Source organism: Gracilinanus agilis, chromosome 5 (genome assembly GCF_016433145.1).
Source record: "Gracilinanus agilis isolate LMUSP501 chromosome 5, AgileGrace, whole genome shotgun sequence".
Lineage (NCBI taxonomy): Eukaryota > Metazoa > Chordata > Mammalia > Didelphimorphia > Didelphidae > Gracilinanus > Gracilinanus agilis.
Genome location: NC_058134.1, coordinates 73,102,486 through 73,122,473, shown reverse-complemented (window position 1 = coordinate 73,122,473; position 19,988 = coordinate 73,102,486). Strand labels below are relative to the sequence as shown.

General features: G+C 35.0%; 1 protein-coding gene across 1 annotated transcript in view; it reads left to right on the top strand.

Annotated features, from left to right (window-relative positions):
• KIF5B (kinesin family member 5B) overlaps nt 1-19,988 on the top strand; it is a 66,284-nt gene that overhangs the window by 14,695 nt on the left and 31,601 nt on the right. Inside the window, exons 2-8 of the mRNA XM_044678621.1 lie at nt 6,708-6,795; nt 12,545-12,618; nt 14,437-14,541; nt 16,021-16,069; nt 16,505-16,560; nt 16,650-16,737; nt 16,882-17,006. Of these exons, the coding sequence (XP_044534556.1) occupies nt 6,708-6,795; nt 12,545-12,618; nt 14,437-14,541; nt 16,021-16,069; nt 16,505-16,560; nt 16,650-16,737; nt 16,882-17,006 (585 nt within the window). The remainder of the gene's footprint in view (nt 1-6,707; nt 6,796-12,544; nt 12,619-14,436; nt 14,542-16,020; nt 16,070-16,504; nt 16,561-16,649; nt 16,738-16,881; nt 17,007-19,988) is intronic.

The following is a 19,988-nucleotide window of genomic DNA, read 5'->3' as shown; positions in this document are numbered from 1 at the left end:
TAAGCTTGGTTAATTGGGTTGTTGGTACTCTTGACAATAATAAAGTTTAGAAGAAGGGAAGGTTAGAAAGATAATTACATTAATTCAAATTTGTACCTATTGAATTGAAGCGATCTACTAGACAACCAGCTCGAGATGTCCAATAAGCATTTGGAAATGTGAAACTAAAGTTTAGGTGAGAGATTAGGCCTGGAGAAGTAGATCTGAGAGTCTTCTGCATAAAAATGATAATTGAATCCAAGGGAACTGATGAGATGAATAATAGAAATAACAAAAAAGAAAAGAGGGCACATGACAGAACCTTGGGGGATAACTATACTTAATGGGTATAATCTAGATAAAGATCTTGGGAAAGGAGACTGAGAAGGAGCAGTCAAATGGCTAGGAAAAGATCTGGGAGAGACCTGTGTCATGAAAACCTATATAGTAAAGAGCAGTGATGGGCAAACTACGGCCCGCGGGCCAGATGTGGCCCCCTGAAATGTTCTTTCCTACCACGCGAAATTATTCCTAATCTGATGAATACAATGAATAGGATACAGTACAATGAAACTTCGGAAGAGTTGCCTTAGAAACAGACTGACAGATGAGCATTTCCTTTCTTTTAACCCCCTCTTTAAAAAGTTTGCCCGTCACTGGTAAAGAGTATTTAGGAGGAGAGCAGTGATCTGTAGTGTCTGAGGCTTCAGATTAGAGAAGGAGAAGAGGAGAATGAGAAAGAGTCATTAGATTTGGTCATTGAGGGGCAAATAGGTGGCTCAGTAGATTGAAAGCCAAGCCTGGGGACAGGAAGTTCTCATCTCTGACACTTCCTAACTGAGTGTGGTCCCAGGCAAGTCATTTAATCCTCTTTGCCTAGCCCTTACCATTCTTCTGCCTTGGAATCAATACAGAGTAAGGTAAGGAGTTTTTTTGTTTTGTTTTAATTTGGCCATTAAAAGATCATTAGTAATTTTGGAGAAAAGGGTTTGGTTGAATGATGAAATTGAAAGGGAGACTGTAGAGAATGAAGAGTGAGGAGAAAGGAAGTAGAAGTGCCTATTATAGATGACCTTCTCAAGGTAAGGTAAGATTAAAAAGCAATAGCAAATGAGAATAGATGGATCCAGTTAGGTTTTTTTTTTTTTGTTTTTTTTTAGGGCAGAGAGACTTGAGCATGTTTGTAAGTAGTAGGGAAGCAGCTGATAGGGAGAAAATAAAGATTTAGTGAGAATGTAGAGATAATAGAGTGGTAAATTTGCTAGGAGGTAGAATTGAATGGGATCAGTTGTGTACTTGGAGTGTTTGGAAGAAAGGCCACCACTCTGAAACCACAGTGATGGAGGAGATATTGGAGAAGGCATCTGAGTGATTTGAAATAAGAAACAAAGAAGAGGGAGCTTTCTTTTTCAATGACCTCAATTTTTTTTTTTTCAGTGAATTATAAGGTAAGGAGGAATGAAAAGATTTGCAAAAACTTCTGTGGTGAGTGAGTTAGAGAATTGATTAGGATGTCAGATGATTGCCTTACCACAGTGAGAACCCAATAGAGGTGCTAAAAAAAAGTTTGTTGATTGATTTGAAATCCAATATCTTGCCTGAGCTTCAATATCGGATATTTTTAACATTTGATCAAAACTTCCCGCTGGGTATCCTATTAGTAACATGTCCAAGGTGGTACTGGATATCTTTGCTCTTAAGCCTTACCTTAAAGACTACCTTTTTTTTCTTGTGAGAAAACCACCATCCTTCTAATTTCCCAATTTAATGCCTCAAGAATTATTTTTGATTTTCCCATTGCCCTTCATCTCAACCAGTTCCCATATTCTTTTGATTTTACTTCTTTGGCATTTCTTACATCCTACCACTCTCCACTTACCTAGCTACTAGCCTAATTCAAGACTTTTATCACCTTTTATACAGTCTATTACTGTAAAAGCTTCCTAATTGGTCTTCCTTTTTCCAGTCTAGTCTCTGTTCTCTCCAGTCCATTTTTCACACAGTTATCAGTTCTTCCTAAGGCATGGATCTTAACCTTGTCACTCCCCTACTCTAAAACCTTTATTGGCAAATCTGTCCTTAGACACGATCTAACTGTGTGACCCTGGGCAAGTAACTTAACTTCAAGCCCTTACCACTATTCTGCTTTGGAACCAATACACAGTATTGATCCTAAGGCAGAAAAAGATTTTTTTGAGTGCCTTTGTCTTTAAGATAAATAATAAACTCCTTTTCTTAGCATTAAAGGTTTCACACAATCTGCTTCTAATCTACCTTCATAGCCTAAGTAATTATTATTCACTTTCATGTATTCTACTTTGTTGTCAAACATTATTAAATGTTCACTGTATTCCATATTCCATCTTTTACCTCTATGTATTTGCAATGGCCATCCTGTTCCTCAAAGACCTCATCTTCCTTTTAGTTTTCATTTTAGTTGCTTTCATTGTTATCACTTCCCAATTGCAATCTGTGAACTTGATAAGTTATCCAACATGTCTAGTCCTCAGTTTTCTTCATCTGTAAAATGCTAATTTTGAACTAAGTGATTACTTTCTTTTTTTTAAAGTTTAATTAATTTAGGGTATTTTCCCATGGTTACACGATTCATGTTCTTTCCCTTCCCTCCTCTCACCTCCCCTCCTGTAGCCAACAAGCAATTCCACTGAGTTTTTCATGTGTCATTGATCAAGACCTATTTCCATATTACTGATATTTGCAGTAAAATGATCATTTAGAGTCTACATCCCCAATCATACCCCCATCGAACCATGTGATTGATCATATGTTTTTCTTCTGTGTTTCTACTCCCACAGTTCTTTTTCTGGATGTGAATAGCTTTCTTTCTCATAAATCCCTCAGAATTGTCCTGGATCGTTGCATTGATGCTAGTAGAGAGGACTAAGTGATTTCTAATGCCTCTTCCAATTCTAAAAATATACTGCTAAATTTTTAAAACTTTAAAATAATAATAGCAAAGCAGGTCCTTAATTTTCACATAGAATCATAGAAGGAGGGGACCTCAGAGACCAGCTGATCTAATCTCCTTGTTTTACAGATGAAGAAACTGAGACCCAGAGTCTTGCCATGGGTTTATAGGTAGTTAATATTAAAGGTAGTATTTGAACCTAGACCCTCTGAATCCAAAATTTGGGCTCTTTTCATTATATCATACTCTAAAGTGTTTTAAGACCAAAGAAAGCTTTATTCTAGAAACTTGTAGATATGTAGTCCTGAACTCAGGCTAGAGCTAAATTTAATATCCAGAGTGCACTGTCCTTAAAGGGAAAGAACAAGGAGAAAGGGCTTGACCTATTTGTAAAGCATTTAGCATATTTGCCTAGCACATAGTAGGCACTAAATAAATGGTAGTTAGTAGTAGTAATGATAATAGTGTTAACTTCCTATGAGGAAACTCTTATCTGTACCTTCTTTTCAATTTATAATTTTACAGAGTTGCCTGGGACACTGAGTGGTTGTGTTTTGCCTAGGGTCACAGATTAAATGTCAGAGGTGAGAATTGAACTGCCTATCCTACCTGATACTGAATATCAAATATATAATCTCTGTCAAACCTACATTATAAATGAACTCTGTCTCAGAAACTAGCAGGTGATCAGGAATAAATTGATCTGTGTTAAATTCCTGGATCTAAGTAAGGATTAAATTAAGAATATTTTGCACACTTGTTATTTAAATAGTATTTATTCAATCATATAGGCAGCAAAAGTTCAGATGGATGATGGCTGGATTTTATATCTAGTAACCTTTTTTTGATAACTGTTCTGACTTACTAGAAAAATGCACTTTCTCAAAAGAAATACATTCAGAAACTATATCCATCTTATCTTATTGTATCTAAAGGAGGAAATATGAGCTGGAAAAAAAAGACATAAAACAGCTTCAACCCAGTGTACCTAAAAAGAACTAAAGCATTTTGGCCTACTTTGGCTACCTTCTCAAGATGAACTTGTATAACTGAAAACTGATGGTTGCTAGTGGTAATCAGTTAATCAGCATTATGACACTGGTGTTTCAGTGTTAGGAAAACAGTGGCTAATTGTTTCAAGTCAGAGTTGTGGGGAGTATCCAGATGATTTTTTTAAAAAAGATAAATTTATAATTTCTCGCTGATTTTCTTAAACTAGTTGCATTTCTTGTAGAACACATGTACAATAAATGATATTATGATATGCTATTTGTGTCAATAATTTCCTAGTACAAGTTTATAAATGCTGAAAATGTACATAGTGAAACATAAGTTAAATCTCAAATATTCTAACATGATACATTTTAAATTTAATAAGCATTAATGCACAATATCTATGTGTGAAGTGTCAGAGGCAATAGAACAGAGGACATAACCCCTGCCAGTGAGGGATTTTCTATTCTTAGAGGTGAACAAAGATATAACATGTACACAAAAAAGTATAATATAAGGAAGAACATGATTTTTTTTTTAAAAGAACCAATAAGAATTATTTAGGAAAATGTACCGGTCAGGGGCTGGGGGTGACCATTTCTGATAATAGAATGTGAATTCTATGAGGACTTTCTTTGAGGAAAGAATGAATTAAGGAATGATGTCCAGGGTAAGCTTCTTGGAGTAGTCCATGAAGGAAGAGAGCTATTTTAACAAATGAACATGAAGGAAGGGGGTGTATTTCTATCATGAGGGATGGTCTGTGTTATTGAGTACATGGAGGCGGAGTTGCAGTCAAGGATCAATTAGAATCTACTTTGTAAGTAGAGGAAAAGTAGATTAGAGTCAATTTGTACTTTGCCTTAAATTCTAAGCTACATGGATTGCATTTTAAACTATAGATAATAGGAGACCACTGGGGAGGGGGGAATTTTATAGCAGTAATGGAGGGGTTTTTTTTGTTTTGTTTTGTTTTGTTTTCATTTTTTTATCTAATTAATTTAAAATATTTTTCCATGGTTACATGATTCATATTCTTTCCCTCCCCTCTATACTTCCCCCTCCCGGAGCTGACAAGCAATTCCACTGGGGTTTACATGTATCATTGTTCAAAACCTATTTCCATATTATTAATATTTGTAACAGAGTGATCATTTAGAGTCAACATCCCCAATCATATCCCCTTAGAACCATGTGATCAAGCAGTTGTTTTTCTTCTGCATTTCTGCTCCTACAATTCTTTCTCTGTGTGTAGTAGATAGTGTTTTTTCTCTTAAGTTCTTCTGGATTGTCCTGGATCATTACATTGCTGCTAGTAGAGAAATCCTTTACATTCGATTGTGCCACAGTGTATCTGTCTCTATGTACAATGTTCTCGTGGTACTGCTCCTTTCACTCTGCATCAGTTCCTAGAGGTCGTTCCAATTCACACAGAATTCCTTCAGTTCATTATTTCTTTTAGCAACATAGTATTCCATCACCAATAGATACCATAGTTTGTTCAGTCCTTCCTCAATCAATGGACACCCCCTCATTTTCCAATTTTTTGCCACCACAAAGAGCACAGCTATAAATATTTTTGTACAAGTATTTTTCCTTATTATCTCTTTGGGGGTACAAACCCAGCAGTGATATGGCTGGATCAGAGGGCAGGCAGTCTTTTAAACCCCTTGGACATAATTCCAAATTGCCTTCCAGAATGATTGGATCAATTCACAACTCCACCAACAATGCATTAGTGTCCCAGTTTGCCACATCCCTTCCAACATTTATTATTTTCCTTTGCTGTCATATTGGCCAAACTGCCACTGAAAGTTTTTGAACAACAAAGTGACAGTCAAACCAATACATTAAAAAGGTTATTTTGTCAGCTTTATAAAGAGTGGGATGGAAAGGAAAGATACTTGAGGTGGAGTAGTAACTAGTTAGGATACTGCTGTAATAACCCAAGTAAGAAAATGAAGGCTTTAGGGTGGTGGTTTTGTGTCTGGAAAAGAGCAGGAGGATGGACATAGAAGATAACCAAGGTGGTCAAATTGACAGGATTCTATGAGGTATCTATAAGGATACGAGTGATAAAAGAATGGAAAGATTCAAAGGTAACTTTGAAGTTACTGAGTGACTGAGAGAAGCAAATTTGTAGGAGCAGCAGGTTTAGAGAAGAAGATGAGTTCAATTTTAGACATAACAAAGTATAGTGCCAAGATTTTTTTAAAAATCAACAGAAGGCCTTTGAGAATTTGGAACGGTCTTGTGAGGGAGATTTATTAAATACATGATCTAGAATAGCCTACTGGGGAAACATGGAGAAATCATAGCTGGACCCTCCACAATCCAAGGTCTGTGTCATATCACTGTATCAGACACATCTCTAAAGCCCTACAATGTAGTAGGAACTTAAAATGAGAAATGAATTGAACTGATTACTTACCTAGATGAAATCCAAAGCAAAGGCTTTGCTAGGATCTTAGCCTTTGCTTAAGGTACTAGATGCCAAGGAAAGATCGATTAGTACTTGCTGTGAACTTAGTATGGCCACTATTTTAGATGATATGGTTCAGAGGTATCAAAATAAACAGATTTCCTGATGGCAACATGCCACAGATTAATATCTCTGTTGCACTATATTTTTATTTATTTTGTTAAACATTTGCCAATTACATTTTTATCTGGTTTGAGCTGCTCTCAAAAGTTTGGCAGGCAAGTTTGACCCTCTGTAGATGACCTCATAAAGTGTTTTGCTTGTATCTCTGGTGAACTTTCTATTGAATTCTGTTAAATTTAAATTGTCTTTTCCCCCCCCCAGTCCAAGCCTTATGCATTTGATCGGGTATTCCAATCAAGCACAACACAGGAACAAGTATACAATGACTGTGCAAAGAAGATAGTTAAAGGTAAATTTATTTTTATCTATGTTCAAGAATATTATTTTGTCTGAGGCCTTATCTTGGCATTCTTATCATCTTACATTCTCATAGTTTTTGATTATTCTTCTAAGTTAATAATTGTGGAGGGAAATTGTTATATATTTGATACAAAATGAATACAGTAATTACATTTAATAAATATTTTATTATTTGGCATTAATATGGTACAAATGTTCCTGCATATTAGTGTTAAAGGCTAGACCTGAAAACTGACTTTATTTCCCTCTTTTATATTAACATTCATATCACAAAATAGTTTCTAAGGTAATAAACTAGAATTGAAGCAACATGCCAAGGGAAACAATCACTAGGCAGATTGCCAAGAGTTTCTAGAAGGTGACAATCTTTGTCGGTACATTCCTATACCTCTGTTCCATCATTATCTTCTTCCCAAAGTCCCCTTCCAGTAGGAAGCCAGGAAGCTCCAAGGGAGCTTTGCTAAATAGCAACAAAGATGATCCAGGTAAGTGTATTTTAGGCCAGAAAATTATGTTACTACAAACCCAGGTTCTCTGGGGTTTTTTCCCCTTCCTTGTTTTCATTCCATGGATTCACAGAATCTTAGGGTTTTGGTTTTTTTTAAATCCTTACCTTCTATCTTAGAACTAATACTAAGTATCAGTTCTAAGGAAGAACGATACTGGCTAGGCAATGTGGATTAAATGACCTGCCCAGGATCACATAGCTAGGATTTGAGGTCAGATTTGAACGAAGAACCTCCCATCTCTAGGCCTGGCTCTCAAGCCACTGAGTTGCCTAGCTGACCTTCAAATCCTAATATTGGAAAGGATCTTAGACATTATCTAGTCTAAACTTCTGTTGTAGGAATCCTTTCTCTGCCAACCCTAACAAATGGAATGGCCATCCAGCCCTTGCCCAGTTATGTTCAATGGTGAGACATTCATTCTATATCTTGACTGCACTAGTCATTATGAAAAAGCTGAATTTTACATTGAACTGACACCTCCATTTTTGTAACTGTATTCAACCTCGTTCTGCCTCCTGGAGCAACCCAAAACAAATCTTCTTTATTCACATGAATAATCTTTTTAATGACTTTTTTCAAACTGAACATTTCTAATTTTTTAAAAACTATTCTTGTGCTTTTATTTCCAGACTCCTCAACATTTAGATTGCTCTCCTTTGGATATATTCCAGTTTGCCAATTTCTCAAAGTAGTATTCAAGATGCCTGAATGCAGAGCACAGGGATAGTACCCTTACTTCTCATAATCATTTTGATTAATGCTGCCTTTGATTGTTTAACAATTTAAGTGGCTACATAACACAGTTGGCTCATTGAGCTTTGCATTCAGCTTAAAATCCCCAAATCTTTTTCAGGTGAATTCTTATGAAGTCAGGTTTCTACTTATACTTCTTCACTCATGCAATTGAGTTTTTAATTTAAAGGCAAGCATTTAACTCACTTTTGTTGATTCAAACAACTATATTTTAACCTCTAAAAATTGTTTTGAATTTCAGTTATTAGCTAGCTCTCTGCCTTTCATCAACTTAAGAAAATGGCCTGCACCTAGTAGATGTTTCATGAGCATGCCATATGCCTTCATATAGGTGATTTAAAAATATATTAAGAAAAGAGCTTTGTCAAGAGTCCACTAGAAACCTTCCTCCTGATTATTATATTATCAATACCATTTTTCCTTTTTAAAATTGATATTTTTCCATAGCAGTCTTCAGGCTATTCTTCCAGATATCTCAAAAAATTTATTGGAAGTACCTGCTAGTACAAATTTGCAAGTATTTTCAGCACCTTGATATGTAATTCTTCTGGAACTAGAGACTTACTTCCCTTGAGTACTGCTCCTATCACTCCTTGCTTTGATCATGTTTTTAAAATGGCCCTTTTTGTCTTTAACAGTTGTCACTCAATAAGCATTTACTAAGTGCTTACTGTGGGCCAGACACTATGCCAAGTCCTATTGATATAAAGAAAGGCAAAAGATAATCCCTGCCTTCCTGGAGCTCACAACCTGATTAGAGAAGACATCACTCAAAAAAAGGGGAGAGGAAAATATATATATATATATATATATATATATATACAGAGAGAGTGAGAGAGTGAGTGAGTGAGTGTGAGCGTGAGTGTGATGTCCACCCTTCCACTCTCTCCAATCAAAGGAAGAAAAGGAGCCCCAGGGGCAGGGGATATTTAAGGAGGCTTGAGTTTCAGAGTTGATGCAATCTTTCAGGAAGATGAGTTTCTGGAGATAATGATGAAAGTCCAGGAGAGTAGCCAGGTGGGAAGTGTTGGTTGTGAGCTAAGCCACAGCTTTTTTGTGAAATATTATATGCCTGTTAATTCAGGACTGTTTTAAGAATGTAGTAAGATAATATATGTGAAATCACTTGAAAAAAACTGTAAAATACTCAACTAATGTAACATTCTTCTAGCCTACCTTTTTATTGCCCTTGATTTTTTTACCTCTTTCCATAATTTGTCCAAACCTCTTTAAATAACAGTACATCACACAGATTATTGAGTAGCAATACTGGTTTCTTGAAGTACACTCATTTATTAAAGGAAATACAAAGATGCCTTTGTGGCATTCATAAGCTGTCAGAGAGACTATAACATATACATAATATACATTATGTAATAACTTTACAGTAATTAGTATGAAATATAACATGAAAGGAACCATATACATGAGATTCAAGGAAGGCCCTGTTTCCAAGTGATAGGATCAGTAAAGGCTTTGTGGGAGAGTTGGCTTTTGCACAGGACCTTGAAGCTTGCTTAGGATTTTAAAAGGTCTGTTTAAGGGTAAAGACTTTCAGGTAAATAGAGTAATATGCGCAGAAACACTGGAGTGAGGAAGTACTTAATGTTTATGTGGGATGAAGACTACACTTTGGCTAGAGCATGGTTCATGTAGAATGGAAAAGTGGAAGATAAGGCTCCTTGAAATGTTCTCTTTCCACTGATTATAAGTGACTTTGGACCTTGAACCTTATTAGAACACTTTGTTCTTCCCCTTTTTGGGGCCCTTCACTCTAACAAAGACCCTGACATTACCTCTGTGTTGTGCCCCACCCCCCACTAGATTGTCCTTTAGGACAAGGGACTGTGTCTTACCCACACATTGTATCTTCCCTAGTGCCTAATCTGGCCTCCTGGATAGTGGATACTTAACATGATTTAGTGAATTATAGGGACACCAGGTTGTGAAGTAACTTAGATGCCAGGCTAAGAAGTTTGGACTTTATTTTATATTCAGTAGGCTAGACATGAGCAAACCCTGACATGAGGAAGATTAGTTTGGAAATCATATGAAAGAATAGTTCTGAGGAAGGAAAGACTAGATTAGTGGTGTGCTCGGCCCAACCCATCCTGGCTAGAACTGATTTTTGAGCATTTGAACCTCAGAAATTGCCAAATCTGATTTATTATTATATATTACATATATAATATTTTAAATTTTGATTTACTGTTTTTTTGTTGTCTCAACTTAAAGTGATGAGAATATGTTAATAATATAGATTAAACTGAAAAGTATGTCATGGATATATTTTTCCTGAAAAACCAGTTGTTAAACATTAACCAGCACATTCCCAGACCAGATGCAAGGAGCCTCATTAGGTTGAAGAAATAGGATAATCTCTTTGAGGGCAAAGTCTCCCCCCCGCCGCCCCCTCCCCCTGACCATATCACTTCCCTGATTCAGAAGTTTCTATGCCTCTAATTCCCTCTCAAGTGCCCAATGCCTCTAGAACCAAGTATATGCCATGTTGACATTTAAAGCCTTTCACAGTCTAGCTCTAGCCTATCTTTTAAGGCTTATTGCATATAATTCCACCTCTTTCACTCTTAACCCCAGTCATATTAGATGCTGTTTCCCAAACTGGAGTGTTTCCCCACCTGGAATGTTCTTTATTCTCACCTTTTTCTCTTAGGATCTATAGCTTCCTTCAAGGCCTAGCTTTAGTACCATTTTCTTCAAGAAGCCTTTCTTGCTTTTTCCTAGTTATGAATGATCTCCTAACCTCCAAATCACTTTTTATATAGCCTACATTTATTTATTTGTGAACATGTTACTTCTTTCCTATAGAAAGGACATTCCTCAAGGACAGCAGTTGTCACAGGTTTATAGTTGTATCCCTTGCAGTAGATAGTTTAATAAATGCATATCATTATTTTATTCCAAAGTTAAAGCTAAGACAAATTAGACCTGTGAAATTCCCTGTTTCTCAAATTTATAATAAAAGAATAACTATAAGAATGTTATAAGAGAAATTTCTACCAGATTATAAATTTTAGCATTATTTATAACATCCTTCTGATTTGCCACTAACACCATTAGTCATAATATTTCGTATTTTATTATTTCCTTCAAGGTCATGTTGAAGGTAGTGGCTTTGTTTTGTTCTTTTTTCATAGAGGTACTGAGGCAGTGGGTAGTGGGCTAGACAGAAACTGAACATTTATTAAATACTTATTATGTGCCAAACGTATTTCCACCTTTAAGAGGGGAAATAATCTAATAGTCTCTGATTAGAAAGAAAGAATTCATTTCTGGCATTAACCTTCACTGTCACCCTGAGCAAATCACTTAAGCCTCTGTGTTTATCAAATGGCTCCCTAGGACTTAAAGGTATCCCTTCTACATCACAGGGGTTAAACCCAGCCCCATACAATCTGAAAGATTCACATTAAAAATTTTTTTGGCCTTCTCTTTATACCAAAGAAGTCTGAATTATTTTCTTTTTCTTTTATGGGGTGTTACAGTATCTTCTTGCAAAATTTGGGTTAAGTATTTGGTCATAGGCTATTGTACATCAGTGTTAAGTAAAAATACTTATGAAAAATAAATGTTTAAAAAGACATTAAAAAAAATAACCTTTGAAATTCCCTATTGGTTCTCACCATTAGTCAGTGGTACATTTCTGCAATCTACTGAAGATTGTTGAATGCTAGTTGATGATAGTGACAACACAAGCTAATGACCACATACATAATAACCATGTATCGGACATACAATTCTTGCCATACAGTTAAGATGCACACATGTCATCTATAAAATACTAATAACTTATTAGATTGTATCCTGTATATGGAAGCATATTATCACTAACTTTATTAACATTATCGCCAAATTAATATTTATTTGTTAACTCTGACAATATTATAATTTACCATCAGTATGTAGATTTTATGCATTTATTAATTACTAAACTTTTAAAGATATCTTTACATTTCTAGCCTCTTTATGTCATCTGCTGGCTATACTTATGGTATTAAAAGATAAAGTATGTTGATATTACTGTATATACATTTTTATGCATTTCTGAATTTCTAATTTGGAATCTACTCCAAAAAATTTCTATTTCATTTCTTATGCCAACCAACAATATATTGAAACCTTGATGGGGAAAGTTGCAATATGAAACAGATATCTGGAGAACAGTCTTAGAGAAATTGCCTTTTACTCTGGCAAAGGAAGTTCTCCATGCTCTAATGAAAAATCCTTTTTGTAATTTGTGTTCTTTTAAGTGAGAATTAAATCTAAGCTTGGTTAAATTTATAATTTTTATATATAATTTTAGGTAGACTTATATGTCATCTAATCTGAAGAAAAATAAATATTTTTTTCTCATCAAGTTGTTTGTGACGTTTTTTACAACACTTTAAAAGCAATCTGAATTTTATTCAAGAAGGAAAATTCCCTAATATATAACTTTTTTTTTTTTACTTATAGATGTACTTGAGGGATATAATGGTACAATATTTGCCTATGGACAGACATCCTCTGGGAAGACCCATACAATGGAGGTAACAAATTGTAAAATAAATATCCCTCTCCTTTTTTGAGTAGTATTGTCAATGCTGTTAATTATTTTTCTATTAACAGTAATAATATTAACAATTATTTTGGACTTTTCACTTTTTTCTCTAGGAGGCCATGTACTTGAAATTATTAACCTTTTATTAAATGATAATTTATTATTATGATAGACACAAAATAGTAAGAATTTGGGCTTCTGCTTATGGTAGAATAGCAAAGTACAGAATTGAAATAATTTTCCTCTTTAGAAATTGTTTTTTTTGGCCCAATTTAGACAGTAATATACTTAATATAAGATGAAAATTTGATCCTATTGAACCTAAAAAACTGGGTCCTTTCAGAATGGCCCATTTATGTCACTTTATATTAAGTAATTTGCTGCAGTTATTAAATACTTTTTGGAGATTTTTTAAATGTTTATATGCTAAAAGTTAAGAGTGGTGAAGTGGAGCAGGGTTGGTTTGTTTGTTTTTGCATTTTTTCCCACCTACTCTTAGAAAGAAGCAATGCTGCCTCCTCTGATTCAGAGGTTGCCTCAATCACCCATGCCATTCTGAGCACAATCCACTTCTTTAGAAAACAATATGTTTGAGCATCTGCTTTTAGGGATTTAGTTTGACTACAAAAGTTAAAATCCCATGAGGCATTTCTAATATTTGAATACATTTGAATTGAACTGAGGGAGAACTATTTTTTATAAATAGTTTTCCTTTTTGTACATACTGTTGTGAGGAAGATTATTTAGTATTGGTTGCATATAGTTTATATGGACCTAGCAGGAAGGGCTGGAGCATTCCAAGATGGAATGAAGAAGCAGAAAAGTATGGGTTTGTGCTCTGAGAGAGATTCCATTAGTGGTTGGCACAAACTGTTGCTAGCCCTGGGAGATCTCAGACCTGCATCCTGATTCCCTGGGATCCTGAATGGTGGTGGCTTTCAGCAAGTGGACAAGACCTGCAGAGCTGCACCAAGTGGAGGAGAGGTTTGGGATCTGGTGGACAGCATCTCAAGCACACTCTCTCTACTTGGGTACCTTGGACCACCTTGGCTTTTGGCATCCTGTGATCATCTTTGGATTACCGTGAGAACCCTCCAAGCTACCCTCAGCCCTTTAACTGTGCTGGTCAAACCTGGCTGGAACCAGATTTGAAGCAGCCTTCCCAGAGACTCCAGTACTGCTCCTTGAGCCCTGCCTGGCCTGGGTCAATTAGAGTTAGAGTAGACAAGTCCCCTTGCCCTGTGATTTGCCCTTTAGGGTTTCAAGTGTAGAATCCCCTATCCCGCCTTTATTAGTAAATCATAATTAAAACTGTTAAAACCCTTTACCTTGCCTGCTGGTTCCAAAGATCCTGGCCTAGGGTGAGCAGAGTGACAGTTGGGGCTAACTGCCATTCTTGATTCTTGGTCTCCCTATCCTGGCTGGTTCTATCTCTCCTTCAACCCAGTGTGCGTACCCACAAACCAGTAGGATACATTTAAATCCCTGGTGCCCCACACTTTTTACAATACCCATTATTCCAATGAGCTAATCCAAGCTTGATTATTAGAATGTGATTCTAAGGACAGGTAAAACATAATGTTCATATTTGAGATCATAGTGGTGGTCTCATGTATTTTGGTATTTATATGCCATATAGTTCAGAAGTTAGTTTTCTGGCTATATTTGTATTCTTTCTGTCATTCCTATTCACTGTTACTTTGTTTTACTTGTAAAAGATTTGCCTATAGATATTTTTCATTAGTTGCATTAAATGTTCATAACTCAATGAAAAAATTTAGTAAATGTTTTTTGTTGTTCCATTCAGGGCAAACTCCATGATCCAGATGGTATGGGTATTATTCCAAGAATAGTACAAGATATTTTTAATTATATTTACTCGATGGATGAAAATTTGGAGTTTCACATTAAGGTAAACGTTAGAGATTTCTTTTCATTCAACTTTCAGGATGATGCTTAAAATGCATATTAGTACTTGTCAAGTTTGTAGTTAATAAATTTTTGTAGAAATCACCTTCAGCACTTTAGACCTCTTACTGTCCTCATCATACTCAGTCTCATATTATTATTATTTGTGTATATACTTTATGCTTTATTAAATTATGAGGTTCTAGGAAGCAGGGGCAGTATCTCATTTATATCTATTGATAGCAACTTGCACAATGCCTCAGCCTTAAATTACCTTAACCATAATGTTGGAGGTTTTGGACAACTGTTTTTTAGTTTTTTCTTTTTTCAGTACCTATGTGAAGTGGTTCCCATACTTGTTTTCTGAGCTGGCTTGTTCACTGCAACCTGCCCAAACAGTAGCAGATCTTGGTTCTGTAGAAGAACCACTTCCATGTGCCTACAAATTAAATTCTTTTATGATTATAATGAGGGGGAATGCCAAGATTCACTCCTGTATATACACTCACTACTATCACTTCTGATTCTCACTACAATGTTCCAGTTTATGTAAAATCAGTCACCACTGTTAACTCTTTAAACATTACACATTGATGATAAGACATATCAGTTATATAATATAAAGCCAAGTACATAAATAATCCATATATCATCTCTCAGACATAAACCAAGGTGATGTTCTCTACCAATATACAAGGGAAATAATAAGCACCTGTATACTGGAAGCGTATAAATTATCCCAAGCACAAGTCATAAATTGCCCCAGGAACAAGACAGCCCTTGGGCCTGGAGCATTTTATAACTCTGGACTGCAGATCTTTAATTTCTTATCCCTTCAGGAACAATCTATAACACACAGAGCTGCCTTTCTGCTAACCTCTCTTTTGCAGAAGCCCAATACGCCTCCTGGACAAATTTACTTCTGTTTTTACTGATGAAGCAATAGAACCACAGTTATTCTGGGCAAATCACTTAAACTTAGTCCTTATTTTCAACAGTAAAAGTGAAAAAGTTGGACTAGCTCCGCTAAAGTTGGGAAACCTTTTAGAGTTTGCATGCCCAAACTGTACCTTCAAGCTGCTTGTGAGCCCCCACATTACCCCAGACAGCAGAGGGAGAGGAGGGAAGAAGTGCTCACATTGGGCTACTGAGTGGAGGGACGGGGCTTGTGAAAAATGTCCTCAGGCAGGTGGAGAGGGGTAGGGGAGCAGCCCCCTCCAGCACACTGAGGCATGCATGCCACCCCTTTGCCAACACAAGACTAAGTGATCTCTAATTTTTTTTCTTTTCAGGTGGAAAAATCTGAACCTTTTTTAAAAAGAGGGAATACTTTTAAAAGAGGAAATAAAGAAAGTGGGGAAAAGGCTTTGGACTCATTCTTTTTCCACCTCTAAATAAACTTGACTAGAAATATGTATTTAGAAATTTAGTGATGTGATTTTTTTTCCCATCTGCCCTTATTTAATCTTAATTTTTCCTTTAGGTATCTTATTTTGAAATATATCTGGATAAGATAAGGGATCTTTTGGATGGTAAGTTGTACTCTTCACCATTTATTATCTCTTCTGGAATAGCAGTAGTTAATTATGTCTTGTTAGAAAGAACCCTAAAGATTTTTTTGCCAATAGATGAAAAGGCATTTGAGACTATTAAAATTTGCCTTAAATTATAGAAAATCATAGTCAAAAATTATTCCTATCAATCACAGATAACACAACTTAAGTCATACACTTAAGTATACTTAAAAATATTGACTATCGAGTGTATAAATCTAGCTTTGATGGAGTATTTATTTTCCCTCAATTCTTTGACAGGCATTTTAAAAATAGTGGTTTTTCAATATGTACAGTGAAGTTTTCCTGTTTGTCATACTGCTGATAAGGAAAAAGTTGTAATAGCAAGTTCTCAGCTAATGTTACATTATGGAAGATATTAGTTATGTAACAAGTAGTATTTTCTTATTTCAGTTTCAAAGACCAATCTTTCTGTTCATGAGGATAAAAACAGAGTTCCCTATGTAAAGGTCAGTATAAGGACTATAGAATAATTTGTAAGGAAAAAAACATAATGATGGGGGGGGAGGATTTTAACACTTTAAAATTTATTTTTAAGGGTTGCACAGAGCGCTTTGTATGTAGTCCAGATGAGGTTATGGATACTATAGATGAAGGAAAATCCAATAGACATGTAGCAGTTACAAGTAAGTAGACTATTTCAACTTTTTTTTTAAAAATCCATTGTCAGTTGAATTATGTTTTCATTAAATGTCATCTTAGAAGAAATTTTTGGAGAGGAAAAATTAAAGGCTGATTTGTTTAATTGTTTTAATATGTTTTCATTATAGATATGAATGAACATAGCTCTAGAAGTCACAGTATCTTTCTTATTAACGTAAAACAAGAAAACACTCAAACAGAACAGAAACTGAGTGGGAAACTTTATCTGGTAGATTTGGCTGGTAGTGAAAAGGTAACATTTTTTTTTTTAATTTCTCTAAGAATATACACCTAATTGGATTAAGTTCATTCCTGTGTAGTGTTTTGTATACTTCATTAAGTCTTTTGGAGAAAAATATGTAAATATTTATTTTTTATATTTTTCTGGTTTAACCCCTCTAACAATTTGTACAAGTCATACATAGTATGATTAATTTGATTGTGGTAATCAACCAGAGTTATTGAATTATAAGGAAAATATGATTTTGTAAGATAGTCCATAGCTTTATTTGCAATCGAGGCACATGACCTAAATATTTGATAGTTTTTAGTGTGAATATTTTCAGGTTGCATTTTGTATGACTGAGTTGTTTCAAATATAGTGTACATGAATATGCTTATCACCTAATAGGTATACTTCAAAAATTTTTGTTAGAAATTGTTCTTTGAAAAGTTGTCATATTTGTCCGTTGAAGGATAAATTTCTCATTTTAGTTGTACTTGTATTTTAATGTTAAGAGAATTATTTTACTTTCAAAGCTCTTCATAACCTAGTCTCCTTTTTCTATCCAACTTTTATCACCCCTAATTCTCAACATGTACCTTTTGCTTTTAGCTAGGCATCTTTTCACTGTCATCAATATTTTTAATGGGCATTCTAGCCTCTCTGACTTTGTTTATATTTTCCTTGCTCTTCTGTGCTTATCCAAAGTCTGAATTTTTCAAATATGATTTCAGATCCCACCTCTGACAAAAAATTAGCCCTGATAACTCTAGCACCATTAATAGCCCATCTTATTTTAGATTGCATTGCTTAATTACCTAGTTAATTTAGGATTAAATCATATATGATGGTAGATCTAGTCATATTCTTAGACATCATCTAGTCAAATCCATTTATTTTAAATAGCTACCTTTTTACATACACTACTTGTTTAGTGAGTATATGTGTCCATTCCTGCCTTAACCCCTTTTGCTCTCGATTTTCTGCTATATGAGATACATATGGCATGAAACAGAAAATGCTGGACTTAAAAGTTAGACTTAGGTTTGAACCCTACCCCTGGATACAAGAGGATACAAGGTGGAATTCATATGGAGTTTACTAGATCTGGAATCTTAGGTCTAGGGTCAAGTCCTTGCTATATCTGTATGGCTTTGGGAAATCACTTCACTCACATGGGACTCAGTTTAAGCACTAGGAACCTAACTCAGTCTTTGGTACTTTGAACATACTAGCTATGTTACTGTAGGTAGGACACAAATGTCTTGTGATTTATGTGATAGGAAATGTTCCCAGTACTTCCTCACAGTTACTTGGAGTAGCCATCCTTTCACAACATCTGTTAAAGTACTAGGGATATAATAAGCAATTAAATGTTTATCAAATCTAATTTGTTTTGTAATCAATAATATTTTATAATGTGCCTGCTGTGGGATCAGCAAATGATAAAACATGTGATATAATAAAAAGAGCTGGCCTAGGAGTCCAAACAGGGTCTAAATACAAGTCTTGGTGGGACCACTTGCTAGCCAGGTAACCCCTAGCAAGCAGTTTAATTTTCCAGAGTCTGTTCCCATGTATAAAATGGGACTCTCCCCATTCTTAGTTAGAATAGTTTTTCCCTTCATATATAATATATCATTTGCTTTTGTTCCTCTCGGGTTGCATTTATTGTGTATTGATCTTGTATTATAATTTTTATTTTTATCTTATGTGACTAACCTTAATGAGATTAAGATTATCTGTCTTTTTCCCTATTGAAGTTATCTAAACTGTTCTTTCAACAGTTCTGCACTGTGAAGTGTTGAATAAATATTGAATTTGAGTTCATTCAAGATCATTATGCAAACACTTCATGCTTAAAAGCATTGTGTTTTTTAAAGGGTTTTATTTTTTAAATAAATTATTTTAGACAGTATTTTCTAGCCATTGTACTATGTGTCCATTTACCTTATTTAACAAAAATAAGTTAGATATTGTCATGTTCCTCCAGAAATCTGGAATCACCAAACTAAAAAATGAAAATTTGTGGTATATTGAATGAGGAAGAGACCAGTAGATTTACATGCAAAGCCCAAAGTTACAATAAAAGAATAAAATAATAAACATTTAAGTGTTTATACTTAAGTATTACTTCTAAGCCATAAAGTACTGCCACCATAACAGCAAAAGTTTCATCTCTGTGTTAGGAACAAAGTGTAAAGTGCCCCCAGAATTTCCAAACTTCAGATATGATATAGTCCCTCTCTTCTTGACACTTATAGTGGAGGGATAAAATACAAACAAAAATAGTTATAATACAGAATGGCAGGTATATTAGAGAGTGGCAAAAGTGCTATTATATTAATAAAGGTGTTGGCATTCCTGCTCTGTCCTCTGCCTCTAAAAAAATCTTTTTTTTTTTTTTTCAAAGTAACAAGTGACAGTATCATTAGTAAATAATTAGGACTTTTTTGGGAGTGAATAATAATGGGATTTAGGGAGGGGGAGGCAGGTCTGTGATTTCAAAGTATAAAGAATGCTTACTATGGAAACTCCATGTATTGGTACAGGTTGGTAATTTGTAGATAATGTAGACTCTTAGAGAATTGTCTGGGACAGTGAGGGATTAAAGGCTTTACCCATGGTTATATTCTAAGTATATGTTCAGATGAGAAATTTGAAAGCATGTTTTCCTGTCTTCAGGACCTGCCTCCATACCATAGCTCATCTCAAAAACCAGAAACGTGACTTTATTTTAATATTTTATTTTTTCCCAATTACATACAGAAACAATTTCTAACATTCCCTTTAGAAATTTGAGTTCCAAATTCTCTCCCGCTCTTCCCCCGCCTTCCCCAAGATAATAAGCAATTTGATATAGATTATACACATGCAAAAGATTTCCATGTTGTATGTGCTGTGAAAAGTAAGCAAAGTGACAAGAATAAAGTTTAAAAGTATACTTTTGCTTTGCAACCATTCTCCATCATTTCTTTCTCTGGAGGTGGATAGTATTTTTTACCATAAGTC